The 11,528-nt window shown below is 37.4% G+C and overlaps 1 protein-coding gene across 1 annotated transcript; it reads right to left on the reverse strand.

Moving 5' to 3' along the window:
• Positions 1–3,766: 3,766 nt before the first annotated feature.
• On the reverse strand, positions 3,767–6,848 carry LOC134750607 (beta-1,4-galactosyltransferase 7). Its single transcript, XM_063685813.1, has 3 exons — positions 6,614–6,848; positions 5,993–6,542; positions 3,767–5,272 (listed from the first exon to the last, which is right to left on the reverse strand). The coding sequence occupies exons 1-3, from the start codon at positions 6,708–6,710 to the stop codon at positions 5,017–5,019; spliced, it is 903 nt and encodes a 300-aa protein (XP_063541883.1). The 5' UTR covers positions 6,711–6,848; the 3' UTR covers positions 3,767–5,016.
• Between the last annotated feature and the right edge of the window lie 4,680 nt (positions 6,849–11,528).

Here is an 11,528-nt window from a genome sequence, read left to right on the forward strand (position 1 = left end):
TATCATTACTATTACATCAAATATTGTACTTTGTATGAGTGATGCGGTCTAAGAATTACGTACAGTCTGCCATTTTGACTTTTGAGCCACTTTGGACCTTATGACCATGATAGTTGACATAATGTCTCACTAGGTCGTTCATCAACTGCAACGTATGAGGTTGGCCAGCAGCAGTCGCCAGTGGGTTGGCGACTTGGCGCTGTGATCAGTCATAAGTTTTTTTTTTATGAAATAGGAGGCAAACGAGCAGGCGGATCACCTGATGGTAAGCGATTACCGCCGCCCATGGACACCCGCAACACCAGAGGGGTTGTAAGTGCGTTGCCGGCCTTTAAGATGGGAATACGCTCTTTTCTTGAAGGTTTGAAGGTCATATCGGTCCGGGATCGAACGTAAATCAGAATTACATTTTGTTGTCTGTTTATTTGACAGACTACGTATAAGATCTGCGAGCGATTTGAGCGTATGTTTCCAATAATTTGATAAATTATTAGCCAGACTGACTGTGATAGTTCGCAACTTCGCATGCATTTAGTTAGCTCATATATTGTTGTGTTCAGTGTCCTTACGTTCCTAATATACCACATTAATAAAATGTATTATCGGTTTACTAGAGAGAAAACAATAGTATACCTACCTACTACCTATATATTTTGATGGTTTTTGCTTTCGATAATGTGATATTTTGGGAACGAATTGCGTTTTACTGCAATCATGCCTGTTGCCTATGTACCCTATCTAATAGCTTAAAAATCTTAGATTTTCCAATACCTACCTAGCAGTACCAGAGCTATATAAAATTTAAAGTTTACGGAGAAATATGTTAAGTCCTAAGATTGTTTAGGATTTCTTTTGTATGTATACATCTAATGTGGTGCACCAGATTTTTATAATAAAAGCCAAGCTTTTCAAATTTTACTTTTGAGCGTCTCTCTTCTCGTTTATAGTCTGACATGCAAAAAATTGCTTGAAATCTCAATATTAAAAGAAAAACAAATTCATGTGCTCGTGCAATATTATTTCATATTTATGATAGAAAATATTATTCAGCTGTTAAACTAACAAGTTATTTGTAGCATTTATACATATTAAATATGTTGTACTTGTTTTACATGAATGATATGTAAGCATCTTGTATTAGTTGAATGTTAAACTAAAAAGCGGACTTAAGGCAGAGGGTAATATCCTTTAGATATGAAGAATGTACTTAACAAAACCCCTTTTTGAACAAGATTGTGACGGTCGCGGCGCTCATTTTACCACTTTATAGGTATTGAAAAAAAAAAAATTTCTTACCTTTATTTTATTTTATATCAATCCATAATATATAAACAATATTAACCTACAAGGTTTTAGGGTTCCGTACCTAAAAAGAAAAAAACGGAACCCTACTACCTATAGGATCACTTTGTTGTCCGTCCGTCCGTCTGTCAAGACCCTTTATCTCGGGAACGCGTGGAGGTGTCGAGTCGAAATTAAAACTATATACAGGTCTACAAACCCTTGAAGCTGTAAAAAAATTAAACTTCAAAGTTTACGTAAAAATAAAGTACGGCCGTTTATGCCGCAAAAAACGTAATTTCGACACAAGGGATTACTTCTTGTTGACCTAGGACTATGAAATTTGGTAAGTAATATCATCTTACACTACAAGTACAGGGAAAAATCTGAAAACTATAAATTTGTAAGAAAAAAAAGTTATATTTGTACGGAACCCTCGGTGGGCGAGTCCGACTCGCACTTGGCCGGTTTTTTTTCTATTGTATCCATTTATGTTTTAAGTCTTATTTTTATTTAACCAAGTTTAAAGATGGAACTAGATTATTTTTTAAGATTTTCTCAATTTCTGTATCTTTTTTTATGTAGTGTGTACGTTTTTATTGTATTGTGTAAATAAATGATTAAAAAGTTCAAATACAATATTTCACATAGATAGTGGCGCCACCTCTGTCACGTGTCACTGTTCTGATAAATGTTAGTATCTATATAGATATCATGTTTGGACGATGTTCCTGATAATTTGTTGTACTCATTATAGGTTGTATTTAATTTTAAACTTAGTTTAATTAATTTTATTGTTAGCGTCCAAAAAACATCACTACTACTTTTGTGTAAATACTTAAAAAAACTATTAAACCTGGTAGTTGTACTTGCACCCAATGGTATTACTCTGACAACTATTAGTGATTCTAGGCGTGGTGGACACTAGAGTCGGATCATGCTATTAACATGCACAGACTGCAGTGAATAAGTGTGGGAGTACCACCATATTCTAAATTTCTAATGGTGTTATTCATAAAAAAATGAAATGAAATGAAATATATTTATTTGCATTAAGTGTGGTAACATTCATGGTCATAATATGTAAATTTTTTGAATGAAGTTTACCTTGGTAGGCAGCAATGTAACGTAAATTGCATGCAAGTTCTTGCTAGTCTAAACCTCGCTTAACAAGCCGTTGATAACGTTTGTTCCTATCAGTCATTTTGACATTAGTGTTTGTCAGAAAGAGATGATATTGAACATACGTTCGTTAAATTTTATGAATAAGCACATATATATATATATATATAAAATACGAAGTTTATTATTATGGCAGCGCCACACTTTGCAACGTCAGTCTTTGCAGAGCTTAGATGCATTCTACTTGACCCTGTCGACCACGGTCCCCACGGACGGACGGACGGACGGACGGACGGTCGGTCTTGTGGTTATATGTGCCATTTTCAACTAAAAGGGTACTTATTGTCGCTTGTCAGTAAGGTGCTATTTCCATATAGCTTCAATTAGAAATCAACCTTATCAACAAGCGACAATGTGGTACCTTTTGGTTGAAAACGTCACATATACTCTTTGGATGTCTTTTGACGTCTTAAACGGTTTCAATGCGTTTATTTATGTTCATGTTTTTTAAATGTATGAATTCTATATATTTGCCATAATTTGGGAGCTCTTTATGGAAATATTAAATAGATATTTTTAAAATAAGCTTCTAAATGCTTCAATAAAGTGTTTTATTTATTTAAAACGTCGTTTCCTTTTGTCCCCCTGTTTAGAAATTTTGCCCTATTTATTTATTCGTATGGCAAAAAATATACAATCGTTCAATATGATGGTGTAGCTAACAGGTATATAATTAAATTATACCAGTACGCCTAATAGGGTTGGCCGGTCGAAATAATTAGCAGATGGCGCCAGCATAGCTTGCGCCGTCAATCCCTAGAATTGTGTCAAATTTTTGTTTGTTTTTTTAATGCCCTGGATGCCAGCCCTTTAAGCCAAATCTCATAGAAAAAGGGGCAAGCTATGATGGCGCCATCTCTGCAAACCTTTGACAGTTGCCAACCCCATTGCTGGATCCATTGGGTGACGTTGTTGTCTAGGGTGAACAAGTTCACTGGGTTGCCCTGGTCACCCCTGGTATTTGGTGAGTGGGCATTCGCGGATAATATGGTCCATATTATGCACCGCTGCACCTCATTCGCATGCTGGCGACTCTCCAACCGCATCTGTGCAGAAACTGTCGATTTTGCCCTAGATACTATATTTTACGGACTATAGCCCAAACCCTCTCGCGACTTGCGCGCGAGTGCCCAGTGCGAGTGGACGTGTATAGGCTGTTTTTTTTATTTTTTTTTGAAAATTTAATAAAAAAATGTAGGAACAAACAAATATGTTTATTGTCATTACAGTATAAAATATTTACAAAATGTACTTACATAAAACTATAACAGAGTAATTATTGCTTGTTTACATTACAATTAATTGTAAGAGAAGTTTCAGTCCGTTTGAGTGAAGGTACCTACTGATCAGTTATTTAGGTATCATTATTTATAGTAGAGTAGATATTTTTTTATAGGAAACTAATAATGGGTATTTAATTCTTTCATTATCATGGAATGCCACAGGGTTATAAAGGTACAGTATAAAACAAGGTAATGAGAACTGGGTTTAACAAAATTTTAGTAACATTTAATACTGTCCAAAACTTTCCGTTTTTATACTAACTAATGACTAATAACCAATCGATAACAAATATTCTGAAGATACTTAATTAATTGTTCATAACTTTATACCTATTTGACTATATCAGACCAAGTACATGGCTACGCTTTGGCCTCTATTTTCGATAACCCTCAAACTTCACACACAAATAACCTAAACCCCTCCCAAACTAAAATCCTGCGGCAGTAGCACGGTCGCTTTTTTATCGCTTGTCACCATGCCTGTCACGTTCTAACAAGTACGTAAGTGACGGGCATAGTGACAGGCGATAAAAATGGAACCATGCTGCGCCCGCTGGTTGCACCACTGGTTACCGTGTAGCACAGCTGAGTTTTTTGTTAAATATAAGACTAAAAACTGAGTCAGTTGTTCTTAAAAATTGAATATCCTCTACTTAACTCCACGCCTCAGCTCCGGCTCCTTAATAACAGTAAGTACTGGGATACAGGCACCACGGCGCGGCGTCCTCTTCTCGTCACAGCCCAGCTCCACCGTCACGACCGTGGCGTTCAAGCCCGTCGAATTTCACGGTACACCCAAGGTAGCAATTAAGTGACGTCAGCGACGTACAAGTGACGTCATTTAAGGGTCATAATGACGTAACGGACGTCATAATGAACTATAATTGCGCCCTGGGACTGTGGAGGCTAGTGTATAGTATAACTGTTTTAAACAAAGTTTTTACGTGCATAAAAACCACTTGATAGGTACTAAAATAACAGTTACATGACGCCAATTTGCCTAATCGATCTGTCATTTTAGCACTAAGTTTGTGCAAAACTGGGACGATTACTAATTAAATTGGCCAATCGAACTAACTATATCTGTCTCATGCTAACAATATGCGCATAAAGCATAGAGAGCGTAATGCTTTCTTAATATAATATATGTTTCACTCTTAGACATAATGTGGTGTTCCTTTCAGTATCTGGCATATAAAACAGAGCTTAGGTTTAAAGTGTCAATTTTGTGTGTTATGTATAAATATGAGCATGAATGAAACTCGTCATATTAACTCTTCGCCTTAGCCTCTGGTTTCTTAACAACAGTACTAGGACACTGGCACCACGGCGTCCTCTTCTCGTCACAGCCCAGCTCCACGGTCACGACCGTAGCTTCCAGCCGGTCGACCGTCACGGTGTGTTCGCTGTACACTCGGTACGTGACGTCGTGGAGGCCGGTGTCGCGGTCGCGGCGGCGGGTCACTTCCCGCTGGTTGTAGCACTTGCGGTGGTCGCGGCGGCGGTACGTCTTGTCGTGGATATGTCTGGAAATTTTAGTTTCAATTATAACTGAGTAAAGCGAGTTCTTAGAGGTGCACGTTCCGTGTTTGTTAAACAGTCATGAGTAGGTAATTTTGTTTCAATATTTGGTAGACGAATCAACTTTGGTTGTCATTTGTTACATTCTGCTGTCGGATAGTTCTAAACAAAAAAAACATTTATTTCTGACAATACGGAATCCATATATCGTATACCTATTCTTATATTATAACTAATTTCCATTAAAATTAAAATTTTAAAATTAAAATTTAAACGTATCAATGTCACAACTTGTTACCAAAACTTAAATTTTTTTTAATCATTTATTTATGTGCTAAGTGAACTATGATTTAGACGTACCAGCATCAGCTGCCTGTCTAAAATGAAATAATAATAATAATAATAATAATAATAATATTTCTAAGAAGACTGTCTTTTAGTATCTGACCCGTTAAACCATTAACTCAGTGACACCAGGTTTAACCGGTTAACCGGGGTTAGTGGAATGGTGCAAGCGGGCCTTAGAGTTTTAGAGGACAAAGGTCTCAAGAAAGAACCTCCCCTATATCATCATCTTTTTGTATTTTTTTCTTGTACAGCATTTTTAGGACTATAGATTGGCAATGAGGCCTGAATTAAGGATTTTTTTCAGTCTTGACTATTAAAGAGTTAAGTGTTATATTACATTGTGTTATGTTACATAGGTAGTTGATATGAATACATACTTAAATGTGTCTTCCGTCCCCGTGGTGATCCCCGCTGGCCTCTCTACCTGCAGCCCAGCTTCCTTCAGTCTCAAGTAGAACTCGTCATCCTCCAGCCCCCAGCCCCAGTAGTTGTTGGACATGCCGTGCACTAGCTCAAAGTGATCCCGTTTGATCAGCAAGATCCCTCCAATAAATGTTGCATAGTGATAATTAGGATGCGTCTGCGGCGACGATATGTGAACAGGATTTGCAGCTGGATATGTATACTTTAAATCATCATTCATAGGTAATAAATCCACGTCATGCATCGCTATATAGTCAAAGTCTTTCTTCGTATGTAAAAAACCCACATTAATTAAGGAAGCTCTGTTGAACCGGTTATTATCCTTCTGCTGAATCACAAATATGTGGAACGGAATACCTTGCCTGTTTAAAAAGTCGTGCATATGCGGGACGAACTCTAGAAGCTCTTCAAATCGATCTCTAAATGGTACTATTACTGCTAATCGCTCCTTTTGAGACAATTTTGAGATATGTCTTTGAACTGGTTTAGGTGATAGCAGCTTCTCTGAGGACAAAAATTTTAACTGTTTGATGTGCTAGGAATAACGACGAAATATTTCTGATGTAGTTACTCACCGTTTTCTATAGGAAGTAAGGCTAAATAACAACCTACAATACAAGTTAGTCCCAAACACATAAAGAGACATTTTGAGCCGCACATACGATAACCCATTAAGCAATAAATTTGGATACTGACTAGCGGATAGAACTAAGAAGCATAATTATGAAAAACGAATAACTATTTCATTTACAAATAATTAAAAAATACGAGAATATTTCAACAACTCATACATACAATCATTAGTATCAATGGTATCTTTCGATTGTTAAACTCAAACAAGTGTTACAAGTGTCAAGTGCGGTGCGTCTAGTGAAATTGACAGCTGTCATATTACCTGGAACATTTCATTTTGAAGGGCTCATCTCATCAGTTCAGACATTTAAAAAAATATATAAATTTTACTGTTATTTCAAACAATATTATCATAATATAAGGTATCAGGTATTGTATATTACATAAAAGGAGATGAGAAGCAAGCATTCAAGAAGTTAAGTAAAACTATAAAACGTTTCAATAGTTTGACACGTTTGACATTAGGTTTGGTGTTTACAAAGCCTATTTTTTAAATACACAAATTATGCAAACCAAGCACCAATACTGTTAATTAACTTAAATTGTATCTTGTACACATTTTAATGTATGTTCATAAAGTGACACTAAAATAAAATTTCGTATGAAAACTATACTCATCGGTCATCGCGCACGGTGGTTAGTAGTAAACTATAAATAATAGATGGCAGCACATATCAAAAACCATGGGAGTAAATTTATATTATAGAAATATAATTTAGACTGAAACATGAATACTATATATGCAAGAAATAAATGAATACTGAATACTTAACGTAAGTTTGGCGAACCTAGTATGTCTAATGTTATTCCGATTATTCGACAAATTTTCATTATAGTTTAGCAAGTCATTTCCGTCAGTAGAAAAAGGCGGCAAATTTAATAATAATTGTGCCTCCCCCACACTCGTGCGCAAATCGCGGCTTCGCGCCGCGTAGTCTGGAGCGGGCTATAGAAAATTTTAATTTCGCTTTTCTGAGTTCCACTAGGTACAGCCAGGGTTCATCATCAGCTCCATCTTTGGTACTGCTCTCCTAATTGCTCATCAAGACGTGTCGGAAGACCAAAACAGCGTGTGCCTATGTTGCACGAAACCTGAGTTCCACTAGGTACAGCCAGGGTTCAGTATCAGCTCCATCTTGTGTACTGCTCTCCCAATTGCTCATCAAGACGTGTCGGAAGACCAAAACAGCGTGTGCCTATGTTGCACGAAACCTGAGTTCCACTAGGTACAGCCAGGGTTCAGCATCAGCTCCATCTTGGGTACTGCTCTCCCAATTGCTCATCAAGACGTGTCGGAAGACCAAAACAGCGTGTGCCTATGTTGCACGAAACCTGAGTTCCACTAGGTACAGCCAGGGTTCATCATCATCTCCATCTTGGGTACTGCTCTCCTAATTGCTCATCAAGACGTGTCGGAAGACCAAAACAGCGTGTGCCTATGTTGCACGAAACCTGAGTTCCACTAGGTACAGCCAGGGTTCAGTATCAGCTCCATCTTGTGTACTGCTCTCCCAATTGCTCATCAAGACGTGTCGGAAGACCAAAACAGCGTGTGCCTATGTTGCACGAAACCTGAGTTCCACTAGGTACAGCCAGGGTTCATCATCATCTCCATCTTGGGTACTGCTCTCCTAATTGCTCATCAAGACGTGTCGGAAGACCAAAACAGCGTGTGCCTATGTTGCACGAAACCTGAGTTCCACTAGGTACAGCCAGGGTTCAGCATCAGCTCCATCTTGGGTACTACTCTCCCAATTGCTCATCAGGACGCGTTTGATGACCAAAACACCGTGTGCCTATGTTGCACCAAACCTGCGTTCCACTAGGAGCAACCAGGGTTCAGCATCAGCTCAGCTCTATGTATACTAAAACCTTCTCCAGAATGTAACAAACACTTTTCTGGAAACCGCATCAAAATCGGTTCAGCCTAACGCGAGATAATCGCGAACAAACATACATACATACATACATACGGGTCAAACTGAGAACCACCTTTTTTTTAAGGCGGTTAAAAAAAACCGGCCCCGCACCGAGGGTTCCGTACATTACATAATTTTAACAATGTATTTTTTATGTAAAACGTGAGTGAAAGGTAAATTGCGGTTTACGATTTATGACGTATTAAAAAAAACTACTTACCAGATCTCGTATATTTTTTTCAGTTTAATCATTCTCTTATTTTAGAAGTTACAGGGGGGGGGGGGGGGGGACACACATTTTACCACTTTGGAAGTGTCTCTCGCGCAAACTATTCAGTTTAGAAAAAAATGATATTAGAAACCTCAATATCATTTTTGAAGACCTATCCATAGATACCCCACACGTATGGGTTTGATGAAAAAAAAATTTTGAGTTTCAGTTCCAAGTATGGGGAACCCCCAAAATTTATTTTTTATTTTTGTGTGAAAATCTTAATGCGGTTCACAGAATACATCTACGTACCAAGTTTCAACAGTATAGTTCTTATAGTTTCAGAGAAAAGTGGCTGTGACATACGGACGGACAGACAGACAGACATGACGAATCTATAAGGGTTCCGTTTTTTGCCATTTGGCTACGGAATCCTAAAAAAGATTCACTATGACGCGCCGCGCACAATAGGCTTGGTGTTCAAATGGTTAATAAATTCAGATATTCCGTGACTATGAGGATTTTATAATACAAAAAAACAGATACCTTAGACGAGCCTTAGACACTATCTGAATTTATTAAATGACTATATAGGTAGAAATTCAGGCTCTGAGGGCCTACTGTGGTTGGCACATTCGACGTGTTGCCTCTCTGTCGCACTTGTAAATTTGCAAGTAAGTGTGACAGGGAGGCAACACGTGGAACGTGGTTTTTGGTAGTACCTCTGAGATTTTTGCTCGCGTGTGATGTGCCATGTGCCAAAATATGCTACCGCAGTGGCACGTGCATGATTTCCTTTCGATAAAAATACTCTATGGTATAATTTATACTAGTTAACTTTTTACTGAGCTAACTTGCACTTAGCAGCGTTTATCGAAAGGTCGGCTTAAACTGCAGTGTATCGATTCATCAGCCTATTAATAATTAATTAGACCATTGGCTCAATTCGAGCCTGATACCAGAGATTAACTAGAATATAAGGACTGTTAATGACCGTACAGCATACTACAACGCAGGGGCGTAGCTAGAGGATATGGCGCCTGGGGCAGGCATCAGATTTGCGCCCCAGTCGCCCCACCAAACAAAACGAACTAGCTAACGAAATACGCCACTGCTACAACGTCACGTGGTCACGTGCCTGGTCTAGCGAGTAGTAGAATTACAAATTACAACGCTTAGACATCCACTTAATAAGTTTCGGCCAAAAAATCATTAACAAAAACACAATTATAGTGCGACATAAAATAGTAGAAATTAAATAAAATTTAACTAAAAGCTTTCCATACCTAATTGTTGCTATATTTAAGCATTTTACGTCAAAAATGTGACAGTTACGTAGCGCTCTGACTATATACCTATACCTATTTAATTATTTATTATATTATTATTGTACTTTATGCAGCCAAGAATTTGGACTCGTAGCTACCGAAGCGAAAAGTTCTACTATAGGGTCATTGTGCTAGTTTCCGTCCAGCCTTAATTTTCGTCCACTTGACAAATTTGAATATACACCTACCTTGCTGCACAAAGTTGAACTTATTGCAATCCGTTAATGTCTAAATAATAGATCTAAAGTACATTTACCTTAATAAAGTAGCCAAGCACTCTTTTCATTCTAAAAAGGCCCCCCGTCATTGTTCAAATCCGTATCAATCAATATTTTTAATATTTACTTGATAGGGTCGTTTTTATTATTTACCTTTCTTTGTCGCAACTAAATTGCTACAAATGGCCGATCAAATAAAACGGAAACGTCTTTATATAGTCACCTGTTATCGTAAATACTATCAATATACTGTCCATTTTTAACAATTATGGCCTGCGTGCGAGTCCTTAAGCCAAAAACACCGTCTATTTAAAGGACATTATTCTTAGCCTATTATGAATGGAATAATACTCATGTAATAAGGCTATTTGTGGAACAAAGACTCGTTAAAAACGCTCCGCGGGCGATCCATAAATAAGATCCCCGTTTCTGTTTGTTAACTCGAACCCTCAATTAAAGTTCGGAAAATAAACAAATGCCACAATATCAGCTCTAACTCCTTATTCTTAATTACTTTTACTAAGACGTAACTCAATGCTGAAAGTACCTATTTAGTAGACTTATCTAAGGACGTTGATGTATTGCTCCGTGAAACGAAGCGTATTTGTTTTTTTTAATCGCCCAGGGCCGCGGTCGTTCAGCCAAACCGTGTAATTAGGGCGATTATAAAAAGTTTAGGTAATTAATTGTGTTCCATTGTGTTCATAGCGAGTGTGTTAAATTGATATTTATTGTTGACAGTTCGTGCCGTGAGCGGAGCTCGTATTTAAATGTTGTTAATTTTTATTCATTGCATTCTCGGGTTTTAATAAAACGCGATTTGGAGATAGGAATTTTGTTTGCAATTAAAATTGTTGGATGCGCTTCCCAATCTGGAGTTTCATCTATTATTTTAATTTAAGAGTTTATTCCTGCTGCTTATTAAAGCTAAGTTTTTTCTAATGATTGTAACTATTAGTACCTACCTGTAAGTAGAATAAACTCGTTCAAATTTCGTGATGAAATAGGTTTTCAAAAGAAATACGTACTAAAATAAAAATAATAACAAAAACTGTATTTTGTTATCGGTACGGTAAAATAATGTATGTCTGTATGTATGTATAAACTCTTTATTGTACAAAACACAGAACACAAATATGGCATAGAATAGGTAGTACAAAGGCGAACTTATCCCTTTAAGG

Source organism: Cydia strobilella, chromosome 20, assembly GCF_947568885.1.
Source record: "Cydia strobilella chromosome 20, ilCydStro3.1, whole genome shotgun sequence".
Classification (NCBI taxonomy): domain Eukaryota; kingdom Metazoa; phylum Arthropoda; class Insecta; order Lepidoptera; family Tortricidae; genus Cydia; species Cydia strobilella.